At 23.7% G+C, this 20,544-nt stretch overlaps 7 protein-coding genes across 7 annotated transcripts; 2 read left to right on the forward strand and 5 right to left on the reverse strand. All coding sequences in view use genetic code 6, as the record gives it.

Moving 5' to 3' along the window:
- Positions 1-1,697: 1,697 nt before the first annotated feature.
- TTHERM_00591610 (tetratricopeptide repeat protein) lies at positions 1,698-2,267 on the reverse strand (the record flags this gene model as incomplete). Its single annotated transcript, XM_001019970.2, has 1 exon — positions 1,698-2,267. One exon carries the CDS (start codon positions 2,265-2,267, stop codon positions 1,698-1,700), a length of 570 nt encoding a protein of 189 aa, XP_001019970.2.
- Positions 2,268-2,904: 637 nt separating this feature from the next.
- On the forward strand, positions 2,905-4,548 carry TTHERM_00591620 (hypothetical protein; the record flags this gene model as incomplete). Its single annotated transcript, XM_001019971.2, has 1 exon — positions 2,905-4,548. Exon 1 carries the CDS (start codon positions 3,025-3,027, stop codon positions 4,546-4,548), a length of 1,524 nt encoding a protein of 507 aa, XP_001019971.1. The 5' UTR covers positions 2,905-3,024.
- A 323-nt stretch (positions 4,549-4,871) lies between these two features.
- On the reverse strand, positions 4,872-7,707 carry TTHERM_00591630 (cation channel family protein; the record flags this gene model as incomplete). The annotated part of the gene is made up of 7 exons (XM_001019972.2): positions 4,872-5,810; positions 5,862-5,950; positions 6,037-6,316; positions 6,374-6,517; positions 6,820-6,861; positions 6,920-7,386; positions 7,458-7,707. 7 exons carry the CDS (start codon positions 7,705-7,707, stop codon positions 4,872-4,874), a joined length of 2,211 nt encoding a protein of 736 aa, XP_001019972.2.
- Positions 7,708-8,400: 693 nt separating this feature from the next.
- Positions 8,401-9,295, reverse strand: TTHERM_000591639 (cation channel family protein; the record flags this gene model as incomplete). Its single annotated transcript, XM_012798577.1, has 2 exons — positions 8,401-8,466; positions 8,540-9,295. 2 exons carry the CDS (start codon positions 9,293-9,295, stop codon positions 8,401-8,403), a joined length of 822 nt encoding a protein of 273 aa, XP_012654031.1.
- A 419-nt stretch (positions 9,296-9,714) lies between these two features.
- Positions 9,715-11,847, reverse strand: TTHERM_00591640 (hypothetical protein; the record flags this gene model as incomplete). Its single annotated transcript, XM_001019973.3, has 5 exons — positions 9,715-10,287; positions 10,345-10,596; positions 10,672-10,774; positions 10,852-10,964; positions 11,146-11,847. 5 exons carry the CDS (start codon positions 11,845-11,847, stop codon positions 9,715-9,717), a joined length of 1,743 nt encoding a protein of 580 aa, XP_001019973.3.
- A 1,975-nt stretch (positions 11,848-13,822) lies between these two features.
- Positions 13,823-14,806, forward strand: TTHERM_00591650 (palmitoyl-protein thioesterase; the record flags this gene model as incomplete). Its single annotated transcript, XM_001019974.3, has 2 exons — positions 13,823-13,930; positions 14,057-14,806. 2 exons carry the CDS (start codon positions 13,823-13,825, stop codon positions 14,804-14,806), a joined length of 858 nt encoding a protein of 285 aa, XP_001019974.1.
- A 970-nt stretch (positions 14,807-15,776) lies between these two features.
- Positions 15,777-19,917, reverse strand: TTHERM_00591660 (importin-beta amine-terminal domain protein; the record flags this gene model as incomplete). Its single annotated transcript, XM_001019975.3, has 5 exons — positions 15,777-15,990; positions 16,057-17,111; positions 17,345-18,142; positions 18,321-18,749; positions 19,195-19,917. The coding sequence occupies 5 exons, from the start codon at positions 19,915-19,917 to the stop codon at positions 15,777-15,779; spliced, it is 3,219 nt and encodes a 1,072-aa protein (XP_001019975.3).
- Between the last annotated feature and the right edge of the window lie 627 nt (positions 19,918-20,544).

Consider the following 20,544-nt stretch of genomic DNA (forward strand, 5'->3'; position numbering starts at 1 on the left):
ATAGTAAATTTAATATTATTATTATAAATTATTCTTAAATTTAGATATATTTAGAGCTGTGATAGCCAATCCTCCAGGATTTGTCATAATATAAAGGGAAAAGTGTGGTCTGGCCATAGATTTGTTTAAGACTTGCTTTTTTTCAAAAAATCAATAAAAAAAATTATGAACTTAAAAATATTTAAAAAAATAGGGGTTTCTGTTTCATTTGAGAGCGTAATATATATTAAAGCATTAGATTATAAAATATTATATTGAATTTCAATAAAAATAATTGTTTTGTTTTCATATAAATGCAATTTAAATTGATTTTATAGATTTTTGTATATTATGAAATACAAAGGAAAATTATTAAAAGAATAACATTCTCAAAGTTACAAAGCTAAATCAAAATCGTATTATTATCTAAATAGTTAATTAAATAATCTAATTAACAATAAATTAATAAAAGAATATTTTTCTAGAAGTATTACATAATAACTAAATATTATTTAAATTACTTATGTATTATTTTTTCTAATTTAAACATCATTTCACTTAATCCACCTACCATTTTCGAAGTTTGTTATCTTACAAAAGGATACTATCATTATATATTTATCTCTTAAAAATTGCATCATAAAAATTATTCATTTTTTGTTTATTTGATGTTAATATCTAATAAAGTAATTCAATAAACTAGCATATATATTAAGATGCCTTAATAATCAGAGATAATTTATTAAATATTTTAAATAACTATAACATTATTAGCAAAGATTAAACAAGATACCAAAATTTCTTGAGATTCGTCTAATTAAATATTAGATGATACTTTTTCGAGTATTTATTGAATTAATTATTTGTTATTTTTTCTAATTGAAATATCATTTCATTTAATCCACCTACTAACTTTCGAAGTTTATAATTTTACAAAAGAATACTATATATATACAATTAAACTAGTTTTTTAAAAATATTAATGATTATTTATTTAAGGATAGTAAGTTTGTATCCTTTTTGTTATTATATCTTATCTAAGATAGGAAGCATAAACAAATTAATTTGTTAAATAATCTAATTTTTGATATATTAATTTGATGTCATTTTTAATTAAAATTCTTTGTAAATAAGTGTATATATTAAGATGACTTAATAATCATAGATAATTTATTAAATATTCTAATTAACTATAGCATTCATTATTAACAAACTGATATTAAAAAAGGTACCAGAGTATATTTAAATTCAACAAATTATAAATGTAAAAATCATTCAAATTTTATTTTTTTTAAGTAATAATTATTTTTTATTATAAAATAATGATGTTTAAACAAGTATAAAAATGCCTAAAAATATTTTTAAATATTCTAATTTATTTTCGTTTTTAAATCTTTACTATTTTAATTTATAAATCTTTATTATTTTCAAATTTGGTTTTTATGCATATGTTGTTTTATATTTTTATTTGATTTAATTTATTAACTTTGATTTTTAATTCTAATATCTCATTTAACTTTTTAATTTTCCACTTTTCAACAAAAAAAATAGCTTAAGCCTATCAAAGCAAGCTTTTAAGAGATCTTTAAAATTATTGTTTATTGTTATCATAAGGATTAAGTTGTAAACACTTTTTTAATGATATAATTGCATGTTTGTACATTTTTTTACACTTAAAATCAAGAGAAAGGTAAAAATGGCAATTCATATATTTTGGATCAATTTAAATACCTTTCTTGAAATATATACTTGAATGTTGATACCTTCCTTTTTTTCCAAAATGCTATTCCTAGATTTAAAAGATTTTCTTTAACATCAGGATCAAGTTAAACAGCCTTCTAAATGAATGTAATTGCATCATCATACATTTCTTTTTTCGTAAATGAATATCCCAGCTTTCCAAATGCCCAGCTGTCTTTAGGATCAAGTTAAACAGCCTTCTAGAAGAATGTAATAGCATCATCATACATTTCTTTTTTCATAAATGAATATCCCATATTTCCAAATGTCCAGCTGTCTTTAGGATCAAGTTAAACAGCCTTCTAGAAGAATGTAATAGCATCATCATACATTTCTTTTTGCATAAATGAATATCCCATATTTCCAAATGTCCAGCTGTCTTTAGGATCAAGTTAAACAGCCTTCTAGAAGAATGTAATAGCATCATCATACATTTCTTTTTTCATAAATGAATATCCCAGCTTTCGAAATGCCCATCTGTATTTAGGATCAAGTTAAACAGCCTTCTAGAAGAATGTAATAGCATCATCATACATTTCTTTTTTCATAAATGAATATCCCAGCTGTCCAAATGCATAGCTGTTTTTAGGATCAAGTTAAACAACCTACTAAAAATAATAGACAGCATCATCATATTTTGAAGACTGTTATAATATATCGCCAAGGATTTGATACCATTTACTTTTTAAAGTATTAAAAAATTCATTCTTTATTGAGATAAAGTTTTAATAGTATATTAGAATCTATGTATCAAAATAATAATTGAATTGTTAAAAAAATTTTGTATATTAATAATTTATATAATAAATACAACTAATTATAAATTTATTTAATAAATATATATGTGCAATAAATATGGTCGGTGAGGGAATTAACTAAATTCAAATTATTTTTTATAAATTTAAGAATTTTCAAAAAAATACTTTTTTTCATAATAAAAAAATAAATTATTTTACATTAATAATTATTTTTGCTAAAAATTAATATTATTTTTAGTTAGTTAACAAAATTAGTTCAATAATTTATTTGGATGGATCTAAGTACTGTTGAAATATTAACTTTTTTAATACACATACATATTTGACTGTATTTACTATGATTGAGATAAATTAAATAACAAATAAAAATTAAGATATATTTGACGAATAAAATTATTGGTTTAAATCAATCATAAAAAATTATTAATTTATCAAAAAAATAAATTCCTTATTTCTGATTAAATTTAATTTTTTTAGATAGTGTGATAATATAAACATAATTAACGAAATACTAAAAAAAGAACGTTTATAAAATATTACAAAAAATATGAAGTAAAATAATCATTCTTTTGACTCTTTAAATGATAGAAAACTCAATTCGCCTGGTTAACCTTATAGCCATGCAGAATTTCTAAGTAGTAGAAAAGAAATAATCTTGCAAAGGATAACAAATCAAAAATATAAGGAGAGTAAATAAAATGAGTCTCCTATCAAACTTTAATAATACTAGGAATCTTTGAGTTAATCACCTGGAGATTAAAATATCAATTTGGAAGGTTCGTAAGAACAAAGGAACTCTTTTATTGAGTAGGAAGTAACTGATGCATAGATAAATTAACTTAAGAATATTGACATAAAAAAATTGCAAGCTTTAATTCTTAAAAATAGAAATGATGCAAATAAATCATATTCTATTTAGAACTTTTAAAGTTTATTTATTGAAATAGGATTGCTTTATAACCAAAATTAGTAAAAGGAATAGGAAGCTTCTGAAAGATCGATTTAATATTGCGAGTAACTGTGGAGAGTTATTTAATTTTCAAGTAACAGTCCCTTCGCAAATTCTTAATTCATAAATTAAATTATGGCAATCCTTTTAAACAGATAGCTCTGCTAAGAATCTATGATAACCCTAGTATAAAATGAACTAATTAATAATTTTAAAGTAAGCACTTAACAAAATGCAGAAGAGTTTATAAAGTAACTAAATTATAGCAATATTAATCTCAAATAAATCTTAAATTATTTTTACATACTCATTCATACCTATGAATTAAATGAACACATTTTATAAAACTAAGCTTCTCCTACTAAAAACAATAATAATACAATGAATATTTATGATAAAAATAAGAAGAACACTCGACATGAAAAGCTTTTTTAGCATGCAGAATTATTAAATTAAAAAAGAAATACTTTCTCATTATTAAAGTAAAAGGAAGAACTTGACTCTTGCACATTTTAACCTATAATAAATTATAATTAGTAAAATTTAATGTCACCAAAATACCAAAAAATACTTCAAACAAATGTCCATGATAGACTGTATCAAAATGCTCAGGAAATCAAAAAATCTTAAGAAGAAATTTAACAATAAAGGGAAAAATAAAAAGAAGAAGAAATGTAACAATACTCTTTTCACCCATAAATTACAAAATTAGATCATATTGATCATTGTAATCAAGATAAAAAAAATATTATTGATTATGTTCCTGGTGCAAAAACTCAGCTTGAGAGATTGGCCAAGGCAAGACGTATCAAAACTGAGAAGGATTAATTCTGGGATAAGCAGATGTAACAATACAGAGAAAAAGGGGTCAAGACCAATCCTACAAAAACTCAAGAATTTAGCTTTATGAATAGAATTCCCTTGAAAAGAGAACCTATCATGTATTTAGATGTCAATATTACAACTAGTAAGAAAGGCAGAATTGCCCTCTATAAAGGTGATGATTATAAAAAAGTTGCTAGAGACTTTGCTTAAATATATAGGCTTAACTAAGAAGCACTTTAAGAACTTGAAGAAAGAGTTTATTAGGCAATTCACATATATTATTCATAGTTTGCTTGATCTATATTATATTTTCTTTCAATTTATAATTTATTTTTAATAAAAAAATACCATTTATGATAATTATTAATTTTTAATGCTTTATTTTTTAAAATCATCTTTTTTAACATATTAATTATATTTAATAATTTATGTATTGATTTAAAGACAATTAAATATAAAAATAATAATATTTATTATATATTAGATATTAACATTTTTATCTAAATTTCAAATTAAACTAGAGTTAAATGCCTTTTTAATTTTGGATTAAAACTAAAAACAATTAGATAGATAATAAATACCCCTCATAATATGAAAACAATATTTGACCTATATATTTATCATTAAAATTTAATACTGTTAATTTTTTATTATCTATATTTATTCTATATTTTTTTAATTTTCTCCTAAGTTTCAATAAGTTTTGTTTTCCTTTTTCTTCTTTTTATATTTTATAATGCATCAAAATTTCTTTTGATATTTGCAGATACTATCATTTAAGTTTTATTGTTGTTCGGGAAATATATTTCGAAATCATTTCCTCTATCGAAATTATCAATTATAAATAAACTTTGACCTACTTAATTAGAAGTATTTTAATGAAAAGGATAGTTAGAGTTGTAATCTTCATTAACGTCAATAGTTTTTATTCTTTAAAGTGATTAATGAGCAAAAGAAGATATAGATTAACTTTAAACTTTTATTTTTGGATTATTTAAAGTTACTTAGACTTATTAATTTCCATCTTATTATTCTGGTGTAAACACAGATTATTCATCGTTTGATGAATTGCTTTTAACACATTCTGTTTGGCCGTCCTAGCTTTTGTAAGTTATATCTTCTTCTCTAGATTTATTTCCTTCGTTGGTTAATTGTCGTTCTATCTAAGAGAATTGGCTAAATTTTTTTGTGTATTGCTGCCTATTTTATAAATTTTCTTTTATCTAATTATTTGTATCTTCTAAGCTATCAGGTTTTTTATTGACCAAGATACTTTTCCTTTCTCTATAAATTGAAGATTAGCTATTTGCTTAATCATCAAAAGTCCTATTCAGTAAACTTTTCTTTCTTTCTTTTTAATTAAAAGTTGCACTTGGTGGTGCACTAACATCAAAAGGAAGAAAGCTAGAAGAAACTTGTAAAGATTCAGGATGCTACAGACTCTAATTAGTATTCTATGATTCATTACAAGCTAAAGGAACTTTGGCTAATTTTTGTTAAGTTAATTCTAACTTTTAAAGATTTCCTTTCTTATTATTTTTTTCTATGCTGATTCCCAACTTTAAAAATATTTTTTTTAAATGCATTTTTAAATAAAAATTAAATTTTACTTGCATGCTGTAATTTTCTTGTTATTGTGACATTTGAGTTCCATAGTGTTTTATAGGAACATCAAATACAGCAGAGAGCTTAGCAGCAGCTAAATTAAGAAATTTTTTATATATTTAAATTCAGAAATTTTTTTATTTTTTAAATTAATAAAATAAATTATAAATAAAAAATTACATTGCTAAATAGCTAAGCTTTATTGATAAAGGAGGCATATCTGTTCTGAGTATTTTTAAATAAGTAAAGCTTTTTATGATTTATTAGATTTTCTTTTGATTTTAAGGCGGATTTATGGCAAATTTAGTTGAATAGATTTAATTATTTTTTATTTTGGAGCATGGTAAAAGACTTAAATACACTCATTTAAAGTGTGATCAGTTTTTTAGCATCCATAGCAAGAAAAGAAACAATTTTTTTTATTGAAGACATAATCATCTTAAATCATCTTAAACTTCTCCTAAAATTAAAAATAATTTATTTATTTAATCTTTTTATTAATTATTTTTTAATATACTCTATCAAGAGGAAAATCTTGAAGTATCTACAAAAAATCTTGCTTCGTTATGTAGGCAACACATGTTACATTTATTGCTTTTGCACTCCATTATCTTTAAAAAGAAGAAAAAAACTCTAATTCACCAACCAATTCTCCTTTTTTCTATCAATAAATAAATTAATTTTGTTATGATAATTAAATTGACTATTTCTATTAATCTTTCATATTCAACCTTAATAAACTGAATTCAGAAAATTACAAAATATTTTATTATATTCCATTGTCTTACCCCAAAAAAAATTGATATTACAGAATTAGTTTAAAAAATAGTTTGAAATGAAAAATGATAAGTTCTAAAATTAAAGTACTTGATTAATTTTTGTTAGGAAAAGTGTTTTATAAAATTTTTTTTAAATAATTCGAGGTTTAAAAATAATTTGAAATAATCCAATTTATTTATTTACTTGTATTAAGCATATTGGATCTTTTTTGTCTTTTTCAGATGTCTTTAAAAAGATCTAAACTTTAAAAAAAATGTCTTTTTCTATCCTTGAATTAAATTACTTTACTTTGTCCACTGAGTATAAAATATAGCTCATCAGGCTAGTCTCCTTAATTATATAAGGGTTCTTGAGGAGAAATTATTTTTTCTTTCATTTTTAGCATTAGTTTAGTTAAAAATTGTTTGCTAAAATTATGAGAAAATATTTTTTTTGAATTAATCAAATCGCTATATAAATTTATCAGTACTTCTTCCTTGAGACTTATAGGAAGTTAGTTTAAAAGTGTATTACCTTCAAGATTATTAAATTCTTGCTAATTGTAAACATAGTTATAATATTTTAAAACGTGTTGCTGAATATTCTTCTCTAAGTTTCTGTTTGTAAGATACTAATTTAAATATATCATCTTTTATTTAAATTCTTTCTTTTTTCTATATAAGTCATTCAATATCAAACCAAATTGATTCATCGAATAAGATAGCACTAAGCATCCTACCAATCCAATAAAAGTAACTAATATTTTTTCAACTAAAAAAAAATACTTAAATTCACTTTTTAAAGTTAAAAAATTTTCTTTATATTTGAATTATATAATTTACCAATAGTAATTGGGACTATATCTCCATATCCGAGAGTAATCATAGTGACTACAGACCAATAAAGGGAGTTGAAGTACCTGATATACCACTCATCATTGATATATTGAATCATCCAAATCTTTTGGCTAGAACTGTATTGTAGTTCTAGATAAACAGAAAGAAGCGCTATACAGGCTACCAAATGAGCAATAAATAGAATATTAAAAATAAGTTTAAAAATATCAGTGAAAGCTTGAGTTTTATCCTTCATTTTATAGTTTTACTCTAAATTTGAAATAGCCTCCAAAAAGTCAATTATTTTTACAAGAAATATAATCATGATCAGCTTAAAGTTGAATACATTTTACAAAATAATTATTAAAGCTAAAATTAAATCAAGCCTAATTGAATTAAATAAAAAAATGTATTTTTTTATAAAAATGAAGTTTTAAATAATTAATTAGTTGTTATTTACCAAAATTAAGATTTAATATATTTTTTGACAATCATGTTTCTTTATTTTGTAAGCTCACCCCGTTTATATATAGCTTTAAAATTATTAAAAGATTGGGTAATTTAAAAAATAGATTGAATCAATCAATCAATTTATTTACCTGTATTAAATTTTACAAAAATATCAAAACAGAAAAAAATTTAAGTGAAGGAATCAAGGAATTGAGCTAGACCTCCTTCTATAGTTTAAGTAGTAATTCCTTAGATAGAAATAATTAAAGGCACATACAAAAGAAGTCTTAATAAAACAAAGATTGTTATTATTTCCCAAATAAGTGAAAAACCTGAATTCTAATTGAAGAATTAATTTTTAGCTTAAATAAAAATGATTTTACAGGAACAATAATAGAGTCATTCAAAGTTTTATAAGCTTTTTATAGAAACTCACTCTTCAACAGCAAATTATACGACTAACCTTCAATTTAATAATTATTTACTTGTTATTAAATTGTCAAGAAATCAAGAAATTTTATTTACTTTTTATGTAATACATCAATTTTTAATAGAATGATGGGGACTATTTATTTATTTATTGTAATAAAAAAAATAATATTTTAGACAACAGCAATAATACAAAACTATTTCCTTACTTATGTAAATCTCTTTCTGTAGTAATAATAGTCGTAGTTCATTGATGCGTCATTTATTATTTCAAAGGTACTTCTTTGTAGATTTTTGAATTTAGTACCATTTATATTTTTTAGTTTATTTATAAATTTATGAATGTTGAAAAGGAGAGATAGACCTTTTCCTAAAGAAAGAGCTTTTTTAATTCCTAGCTTAACAAATAAATTATTTTCAATCAGTTTCTTTTGAACGTTACACAATCCTTGTCTACGTGTTTTCGTCTTATTTATTTGGCGGGCTTTAATGTCAATTTAATCATCTATACTTGATTCATTTGAGTCAATAGAGTTACTAGTTTGATTTTTATATTAGTTCTACTATTATTATTTTTATAGAACCCCAATCTAAGTATCAGTGACTAAATTATGGGCTGCAACCTGTTTGCTTTTATTTTAATCAAGTCCGTTATGTTTATCATCAAAACTTCTCTGTCTCAGTTAAACTTTGAAATCTTTTTGAAAATCCTCTTCCATTTTGGAGACATAATTATGTTTTAAAAATTGTGATAATTGAGTTTCATCTTAACACTAGAAGCATGATTAATCATCTAAGTTATCATCTTCTTTCACATCTTTCTTGAAGTTTTTATTATTAAATACCCAACTCCTCCTATCCTTCATTCCATAAAAATGGTTAAATTCTATGTCTGATTATTCTTAAGCATTGAATTCACCATATTATGTTGAAACTTTGCTTCCGTTTACAACAATTACATTCATATTTATTAATAGGCTATTATTTTATTTTTTAATTATTTAACTTTCTATTCAATTTAATTTTAATTTTAATTCTATATATCAATACGATTGGAGATCATCGCAAATTTACATTAAATTTTTTCTAGTTTTTCTCAAAAACTTAATAAATATTAAAATAGCTAGTTTATTTTTTAACTTTATAAGTGGCTATTGTAATTATTATTATTATATAAAAACATGTAATAAATTTTTACTTTTAAACAAAATTAAAGATTTTAGGAATATAAGTCAATACAGTTTCATTACAAGAAAATAAATAGTTAAATTAACTTAGAAAGTTTAATTAAATATTCTTTTTTAAGATTTTTGAAATAGGTAGGCAGGAAAGAAAGGTTAAGAAAGATTTGTTAGATGTTGTATTTAATCATTTTTAAAGATATTCAATTTAAAATATTTTATTCATATTATTTAGTCCAACTGTATTCTTCAATTATTTTTGAAGCCCTTTGCTAATTTTCTTCAGAACCTTCAATTGCTATATGATCTAAAGTTCTAATAGATTAATACCTGTCTATACATATCCAAAATGGGTTTTATTCATATGAATCGTCTTCTTTGGTGAGTTTTTCCCCAAAATCAAGTATTGATATGAAACAATCAAGTAGTTTCATTAAAATTTGATCAGGAAGTTATTGATATTTTTTGTTCAAAAAATCACATAAAATATGAATAACCTCTTTATTTGACAAAAACTCTTCTTTTTATTCATCACTTTAATGTTGCAATAACGTAGAAAGAGCCCAAATAGCCTCTTTCTATACATCTAACGTTTCCTCTTCTTCTATCTGAGAAATAATTTTTGAATCTAACATATACTAGCTCGCAATTTAAATAAAGCTTTCTCCATTCATAAACATGTTTGACAAACTAAACGCTATATTTTCCCTTACAGTACTTAGAGTATGGCTCATCATAATATATAACGGATAAATGAGATCCTATTTCACTAAAAGCTTTAAAAAAGTAAATCAGTTAAATAGAAATTATTCGTTTATTTATATTTTTTTTACCATTATATATTTTTAGTCCTGCAAAGATATCAATTTGTATAAAGAAGATACATTAACCATATCTTCATCAGTCTAAATACAAGATATAAAGTATTATGAAAAGAATCTGCACTCATATAGGATATTAAATTATGCTTCAGAAAGAGGGTTATCTTCTATGAACAAGTAAGTTAATCCATGAGTAATTTAGTTAAAATACTCTGATTTGCCCATTTTCAAACATAGATTCATAATGCTTGCAATGATTCTAAACTATTTTATATTAAATCAATCTTATTTACTTACTTATCATAATCAAGAATAATTGTTATGTGAAAGAATACTTACTTATTCATCATCTATTTTATCATGTATACTTAGCATGGTAGTGGACAAGTTTAATATAACTCTAATCAAATTATCAGCAATCTCTGTTTCTCCTTAATTTATGCTATAATATATTTTATAAATATTTTGTGGAATGATATTGATAGGATCATTTATTTATTTATTAATTTAGTAATTTACCTTTTAGCTATATTTTAAACACAATTGCTTAAGAAAAATAAAAACCCTTCTTCAAAAAATTTATATCTGTATTAGGGATCTTCCAAAGATATGTTCACAGCAAGCCATATTGCCTAAATTTTATTAAGCATTAAAAACAATTAATTTATCAAAATATTTTAATAAATTTGTGTGGAGTAAAAATAAAGATTTTTGGAATCAAAAATATTTTTTACACTCATTCTAAATTAAACTAAAACATAAAAATTTTAAATTAACTTTTGCCACACATATTTTTTTTAAATTTGAGCTTACATTTTCAAAGAGCATACTGTTTTTATTGTCTTTTAAAATAGCTTTAAGGGTAGATACGATATCTTAATCTATTAGTTTTCTTATCACTTCATGCTAATCGTTAGGAAGATGGGATAAATTAATTAAGCACCATAAAGCTGTGTTCTTAGTAGCTAAATCTACTTATGTATTCTTAATGAGAAGGTGAAGACTAAAGTGTATAAACAGTTATTTAAGAATATTAATAACTTCAGGAGGTTTTTCATTAATCAAATACTCATTTAGTATTTATTGGAGTACATTATCAAGCTAAGCGTTATTAGCAGGATCAAAATTGTAAATATAACTATTTAATTGATTCACCAATTAAAAAATTCTATCATATTCTGCTTTAAAATCTAATTCTTTTTAGCAAATCTACATTTATTAATTATTCTATTAATAAGTATTTTCTACCATATCGCTTTACTACTAAATAGATTAAATATTATTAAATTATTGTGGATTTGGCTAAATACTATTTAATTAGTTATTGCTATATTCATTTAAGTTAGATAAGTCTTAAAAATTTAGTTTCCTGGTTTTATTGAATGTTTATTGCAACTTTTTTTTCCTAATTTCTAACCTATAAGATCTTTTCTTTATTGACATAGCATTTTTCAATGAAAACTCATCATCGTCATCATTAAATTATTAATTATTTTGTTGAAAATCTACTTCCATTTCAAATTACAAACAATTTTCTTTAATCAATTATTAAAGTTTATCAGATTTAACAAATCCTATTAATAAAATTAAAATTTTCTAAAATTTGGCGTAATTTCAAATATTATATATATATAATTTATGGTCTCTAATAGATGTTAAATAGCATTGAAATTTCTTGCTAAATATTTTCTTTAGCTTAAAAATGCAATTAATTCATTTGACTACTAAAATATGTTTTTATTTCAATAACCAAATTATCTATTTTTTTTAAAGAAAATCTTAAAAAATGTTTAAATCATAAATCTAAATATAGAAATTAATAAATTTAAAATAAAAAAATATTTTAAATTATTATCCACCTGTCTGTAAAATATTAAAAGATAATATATTGACTAATTAATATTTATAACTTTAATAATTTTAATCATATGAGCTGATTATATTTTCAAAGGCGTTTAAAAATTTCAATTACTGAGTTGAATTAATAATAATTTATAACTCCTTTATTCATGTGCACTATAATCCATTATTTCAAATTAAAAATAAAACAATTAATTTTTATGATTATTCAATATTGATTGATACATAAATTATTCAAGCAAATAATTTCTGAACATTCTACTTTTTATTTAATTCATTCACATTTTAATATTTTATAATAAAATAATTACTTTTTCTAATTTTGTAAAAAAATTGTCTACTTTCATAAATTATCTGATTTTAAAAATATTTAGCTGTTTCTTTCTCTTCCTCTTTTGATATTACTTTTTAATAATTGATTTACTTTTATTTTTATGAAATTTAAAAAATCTTTATTTATTTAACAGAAAGTTATAAAATAATATAATTTTTTAATGTTAAAATTTAAAATATAGGATTAACTATTTTTAATAAAAAAATATTTTTTAAATAAAAATATAATTCACTTTTTTCTATCTGAAATCTAACATATATAAATCATATATATTAGGTCCAAGTATTTATAAATTATTTGAATTCAAATTTACATAGAACATTATTTTGAATAATTCTCTTTGTTAATAAAAAATTTTAGTTTTGATAAATTTAATTTAAATACATTTTAATAATTTTTTTAATAAGTTATTTTAAATTATTTAGTATTTTTAAAAGAATAACTAAATAATTGTATAACTTATGATAATCTTTACAAAATAATAAAAACCAACATTAATAATACAATCAAAGGGAAATCTAATAAATGTATAATAACAAACTACAAACTTAGCAATTTTATAATTTGGGAAAATATTATTTAGCATAAAAGCTATTAATAAATTATTGGCTTTATCAAAATTTAATTTTATTAAATTAGATTTATTTTTCTTATGAAGTTTAATTTATTTATAGTTTATGTAAAAAGAATTAGAACATCAAAAAAAATTAATGTTTTTTTACATTTATTTATAAATAATTTTTTTTAAATGTAACAATTAAATGTTAAATAATTTATTCTTGAAATGATAAAAACGAATTTAATACATACAAAAAAAATAAAATGAAGAAATGAAATAAAAATATATTTTATTTATTTAATATTATTGAAGTTTATGTATTCAGAAACTGTAATTTTATAATTTGGAATTTGAAATTAATATGCTACAACAAGATTACACTTTTTTTTATTATTGAGTGAATCATATAAAGTTGATATTCTTTAAATTTTATCTTACTTTGAAATTGAGTGATTAAATGAAAGAGGCATATGAATAAGCTTGCTTATTTAGCAAATAATGACGTTTATCTCGTATTTTGTATATTTTAATCATGGTTATTGGTAATTCTTTTATATTGTTATGTTTAATTATGAATTATAAATTACATTCTTATTCATGATTATTCCTTTTTTAAGTGTTGATAGCTATTTTCTGTAGAAAATCACCTTTAATCTATTTGTAAGATCTTTTAAATCTCTCAAATATTTAATTATTAAACAAAATATTCTTTTAATTTAAATAATAATCAAACAAAAATGAATAAGATTATTTTAACTATCTGCTTAATTGGCTTCGCAGTTGCTTCAAATCCTGTCGCTATCTTCCACGGTTTCGGTGATGCATGTGCTAACCCTGGTATGAAGGTAACATACTTCATAACACTTTTATTTATTTAATAATTTTATTCAAATAAGTTATTATTTTAACAATATTTCAATTTTTGATCTAAAATTTGCACAAAATATTCATCAATTCCTCTTAAATTATAGTCCTTCACTAAGTAAATTGCTGCTGGTGTTAATGGAGCATATGTTAAATGTGTTGAAATTGGAAACGGTGCTATGTCTAGTGTTCTTATGAGATTTGATAAATAAGTAGAAAATGCTTGCAATAGTATTAAACAAGACCCTAACTTTTAAGGTAAAACAATTAATGTCCTTGGATTAAGTCAAGGTGGTCTTATCGCAAGAGGTATCATTGAAACTTGTGACTTTGGAGGCAGTGTTGCTCGTCTTATTTCTATTGGTGGTCCTCAAATGGGTGTTGCTACTATTCCTAAATGCCATAAGGGAATTTTCTGTAACATATTAAATGGCCTTGTTGATGATCTTGTTTACACTCCTCTCGCTTAAAAGACTGTTGGTCCTGCTGGTTACTTCAGAAACCCTAAGCATTATAACACTTATTTAAAACACAGCATTTTCCTTCCTATTGTTAACAATGAAAGATAAGTCAATCAAACTTACAAGGACAGATTTGTTGCCCTCGAAAAAGTTTAATTGACTATGTTCAGCAAGGACTCCGTCATTGATCCCAAGGAAACTGCTTGGTTCTCCTTCTATGGAACTGATGGAAAAACTGTTGTTGGAATCGAATAACAAGATGTTTTCACCTAGGATTTGTTTGGTTTGAAGACAGTTTATGATGCTGGTAAAGTAGAATTTATAACTATTGATGGCGATCATTTAAGATTCTCAACCGAAGACATCCAAAATATTTACATTCCTGCTCTCTAATGAAAAATTAAAACCAAAAATAATTGATTGATAAATGTTATAATAAATGATTTTATATCTATAAAGTAAAGTTAAAATTTTATATTACTTTAACTGATTAATAATCAGATTTAACTATATTTACTTCAAAAATTAATTTAGTTGCATTAATCAGTTCAAATATATGCCAAAGATTATTTTGATTTTGAAACATTTTTTATAAAATTTAAAAAATTATGTATTTAAAAATATAAATAAATGTAAATATATATGGCAGTATTTATCATTTCTCTCACTAGACAATTAATTATTATATAATAAACCATTATGTTAGTTGATTTTATCTTTCAAAATAAAATTAAGATCAGCTAACTTTAATCTTATATTTCATTAATGCAGTATATAAAAAAGAAAAATTATATTTGAAGGTTATTTTCTTTTAGGGTTTCTTTAAGGATTTTGATATGAATTGAAACTAAATAAAGTTAGGAGTTTCATCAAAAATTTGATTTGAAAGTAAGTTGAAGGTATTTTTGTTATTTGTATTTATTTTTTAGATATTAAATACAGGATTACTTTAAATGCTTATTAATTAATTATTGATCAGAAAAATTCTAAAAGGAATTTTTTTGAAGAAATAGCACAAGATATTATTTAAATTAATTTAAGTAATGTTTGAATTTATAAATTAAAAATAAAATTAAACTGACTGACTGATTGATTGATTGATTGATTGAAATGTGATAGAAAAAAATAGATAGATAATAATACAAAATGAGAATATTAATAACATGGATGATCTTATAACTATTAAAATGTATTAATATATAAGTATATGAATAATTAATTTATAAGAAATTTTATTTTCAAATATTTTAAAATAAATAGAAATCATCAAAAGATATTTAGAGTTTGAAATATTGCTTGCTTCCTTGCTTGCTTGCTTGCTGTATGTAATTTTTGAAGTAATTATTCTTAAGGTAATCAATCCAAATCAGTTTTGGCCTTAAGCTTTTTCTTACTTTGACTTCAAATATTCTTCATACTATCTCTTAGATTCAAGGATGTTATTTTGCAAAGAGTGCTTATCTTCTTCGGTTAAAATAGAGGTTATAGCACCATAGTATTGGCTATTAGTTTGAGCTATATTTAAGAGTTATTGTTCTAAAACTAAGATTTCATCGATATTTTCAAGAGGACAGTTATAACTATTAATTAATTAAAGAAGTATTTATTAATAAAATAGAAAATATTGTAAAATTTTTAGTATTTACTTGTAATTGTAGTTGTATCTGTCAAGAGGATCAAAGTCATCATCAAAGTCGTCATCATCATCTAGTTCTTCAGCTGCACCTTAAACTTGGGATTTTGTGTAGTTCTAAACATTTTAGATGTGTTGATTAAGAGTAGATTGGAAGTCTTTTCCTTCTCCTTTGCCATCTTCTTCTTCGTCATCATCACAGTCTTCGAAATCTTCTTCTTCACGGAGCTTGACGATTTCTGAAGTAATGCTGACACATTGCTTAAGAATTTAGGGAGTGATGACTTTGATTTCTTCAGGAATAGCAGGGCAACCCAAAATAGAAGTGAAGGCAAGTAGTAATCTTTACTTGGAGAAATCTGACTTGAACTACTTTAAGACGTTGAACCATTTTTAGAAAAGGGCTTATACGATGGGAATACCGTAAGAATTGACTAAAATAGCAAAAGTTTCAGTAGAATTGTAATAGAAACACATGCAGAGAGTTTCTAAGTTAGCAACGATGACATCGTTCTTAATTTTATTGGTATTAAGATTTTAGAGAGTTAATTAAATAATTTATTGGAGAACTCCGTTGCTTAACTTTTAAGTTTAGAGATTGTTCTCGATTAAGCAGTAAAGGACTGTGAGACAGTTTTTCATGCCTGTTTCTTCATCATCATCGAAACCTCCTTCAATACATTTTTTATAAACTCCAGCGACAAACAAGAAAATTAAATCAATAAATCTTTATCCAAATAAGTCGTTAGCAGTGAAGAAGAAATCTCCTCCCTTTTGAATGAAATTCTTCAAGATGATAACGATTTCGTTTGTGTGTTCAGGGCCCCAACCATTAATAGCACTTTCAAGTAAAAGCTTTTATTCTTAGTTTAAGTGATTTGCAAGATTTAAGTCAGCATCATCCTTACCAATAACGATGTAAATCAAAACAGGATAGTAGAACCATAATTAAGAACTGGGATCAATAGCAGTAGATCTGAAGGTAAGTTATTACAATAAGTAAAGGGCTTCATCCATATAATCACATTAGTCATCAATCAAGCAAGTATTTAAGATGGGTAAAACGACCTAAATAAATAAATATTTAAAAATTTAATTTATTTTAGCTTAAATTAAACAACTTTTATAATTTTTATCGATTAATTTAGACCAAAAAATGATTAATTTTTTAAATTATTTTTCAAAATGATTTATTTAATTAATAATAATTTAATCAGCACTTTTTAAAAATTTTTAGTGCAAAGACGGCATATCTTGCTTGAATAACCTAGTAGAATAATAAAAAGTAATAAATTATTTACATCTTCTAATTTTTTAAGGACGTCAGGAGTAATGGGAGAGTTAAGGATCTTTCCGATAGCATCTAGACAGCCACCTGCAGCGAGTTAGCATTCACCATCATCGTCATTTTCAGGTTCGTTGTCTTTGCTTTTGTACTTGTAGAAAGCAGAAGATAAGTGAACACACAAATCATAAGCAAAAGGACCAATTTCACTAGAGAATTACTCAACAATACCTTCGAGGGCTGCAACAAGTTCTTCACTATCAATTTCGTCCATAAGCTTTAAGTAAATACGCAAGATTTCAGAAAGATATCCTTTGATCATTTCTTGGGCTTGCTTTTGGGACATAATTGTATTAAGAGCTAAGGCGGCCTTAAATCTGACTGGTAAGTTTTAATCTTTCAAGCAGTTGCTTATTCCTTGAACTGATGCAATAACGTTTTGGTTGTTAAGGAAAGTCATGTATCCATACTTGCCAATAACCCAGCAAGCTCTAGATTTAATTAAACCATTAGCGTTTTGGAATTCAGGGATGACGTACTTTTCTAAGAGAGGTTCTAATTAGTTCTTAAGAATTTCATCCTTCAATATGACTTCTTTTAACTAACCAACGGCAAAGAAGATACCATCCTTAATAGCAAGATTGAGAGGTTAGTTGTTACGAGGGTTAGCGTTGGTGTCAATATATTGAGCACAGAACTAGACGAATTGATGAAGATAAGTATTTTTGCTGAATTCGTTTTAGCATATATTTTTAATTAAATCCATAGCTAAGTTCTTGTTGTTTGCAAAACCAGTGTTAATGAAATCATCTTCCTAAACATTTCAAAAAAAATATAATAAATCAATTGCATCTTTATTATTAAATATGAAATAAAAAAGGCTATTTGCTAATAAAATCATTTAGTCCTAATTATAAAGTATTTCTAAAAAATGCACTCATTCATTCAGCCTTTTTAATATATAAAAAGAAAAATATAAGAAATATTTTTACTTATCTAATAAATTCAGTAGGATCAGTTTCCCAGAGTTCGTTATCCTTGGGCTTAATCCATAATAAAGGGAAGAGAGTTTCATAAAGGATAGTTTCAATATGAGGTTAGAATCTTTCAAATAAGGCTTTGTACTTGAAGACCTTGGTCAAGAATTTGATACCAAAATGAACGCAGGCATTACCTACGAAAGTTGTTTGGGAAAGGACGAGTTATTTAATAAAGCTTTCCATGACGTTACCCATATGGTTATCAATTAACCATTAAGCAATAGCACTTGCTTTTTCTTCAGTACAAATTGCTCTGTTAGCGTATCTGGTTATAAATTTGTGGAAAATCTTGCCAGCCCATTTCTTATTTTTCCAAAGAGGGTGCTTATCTCTACTAAGAATGGTATCTTCGTCTTAAGTAGGAATAGTCAAATTTTATGGCTATTTAGATTAAAATATTATTGTTATTTTTAGAAATTTTAAAAGAATTTCGCTTGTATCTAAAAAAATTTGTTATTTCTAATAAGACTCACAAATTGGTATAATTTTTTTTTTAAATTCCGCGATTATTTTTTCTAGTGAATCTATTAAATTTATTATATTTATGAACTATTTAAAGCGCTAATCAATCAATATAATTATAGATCATTGATTATTTATTTATTCATATGTCAAACTTTAAATGCTATCTGACTAATAAAACCTAAGTATTTTTGCTATTTTTGATTTTTACTTCTATTATGATAGCTATTTTAAGGTAGTTGCCTAAAATGTGGTTTAGGATATAAAATTTTTATACAAAAGTGATAAAATGTTTGATTTTTAAATGCTTTTTCCATTTATTTTTAAATAGATTTATAAAATATAAAAAAAATAGAATAATTACCATTTCAGAGTCAATGAGGAGCTTTAAGAAGTTAATCCATTAAGCAAGAACTTCATAATTTTAGAGACTAACGGGGAGATCAAGACTGATACACATAAAGAAAATTTTAAGCATAGGCTTAAGGATATAAGCATTATCAGCGTTGTAAATAGCCATCAATTTGGAAATGAGAGTTTAAAAGGCAGGTAAGACAATTGGAATAATTTCTTCGATATTCTTTCTCTTGTCAGACATGTCATATTACAAAATATCGAAAACCTATTGAATAGTAAGGCAACATCCAAAAATTTCACTGGGATTTTCAGAAGCCATCATTCTAGCAGTTGCATCTTAAATGATATTAGGCCATTGAGCAGGATAATCATATCCACAAACTTCGTAAATAACTTTACAGTAAAGCTTGTAGAGCTTTCTGTTTTCAACAGATCTAATCAAAGCATCCATCAAGTTATTTCTAACAACAGTTTTGTCTTCTTAACTGAATCTGAAGGCCTTTTAATCCCTAGGATTCCAATATTTCTTGATATTATTCTTTAAATCAGCAACTGCAAATTAGCGGATATTAATTTCAATTTCATTTTAATCAGCAATCATCATCAATTTTTGAGGGTAACCAGGCTCAAAAGCGCTTTTCTCTAAAACGCTTTAACCACTAACAATTTCTTGCTAGCTATGAGCTTTAACGCAAAGAGTGATAGCTTATAAAATACTTTAACAGTCCATTTCTGCGATCTTTATATTAAGTGCTTGTTATTTATTAAATTTTTTCTTATAAAATTAATTAATTTTATTGTTTTTTGGCGAACTATTTTAATTATTTGTTGCTTATCTTTTGAATAATAACCTTTTCAGTGATTTTGTATTTATTTATATTTGACACTTTATTTTATAATATAAAATATTCTTTTGATTAATTAAGGTTAAAATTATCACAAAATTTATACTCTTAAGCAGCAAAATCAAGCAAGATATTCATTTTTTAATTTAATCAGGCATATCTTTTGTTCTATCAATTAATCAAACAAGCAAACAAACAAGCAAAGAAAGAATCAAAACAATTATTTTAAAATTTCTTTATTCACTTTTAATTTATATTTTTAAATATTTTCAAATTTTATTTTAAAAATTATCAAACGATTTTTAACTTATTCATAGAACAGAATATTCTAGAGTATATTTTAAATAAAAGTAGAAGTATTTTTGTTTTTTTTAAATTTGCATTTTTATTTTGAATTATAATCAGAAAAATAAATATTTACTTTGCTAACTTTTCTTTAAATTAGTATCATAAAATTTTGGGGTTGGGGTTGGGGTTGGGGTTGGGGTTGGGGTTGGGGTTGGGGTTGGGGT

The sequence above is a fragment of the Tetrahymena thermophila genome, assembly GCF_000189635.1.
Source record: "Tetrahymena thermophila SB210 genomic scaffold scf_8254580, whole genome shotgun sequence".
Lineage (NCBI taxonomy): Eukaryota > Ciliophora > Oligohymenophorea > Hymenostomatida > Tetrahymenidae > Tetrahymena > Tetrahymena thermophila.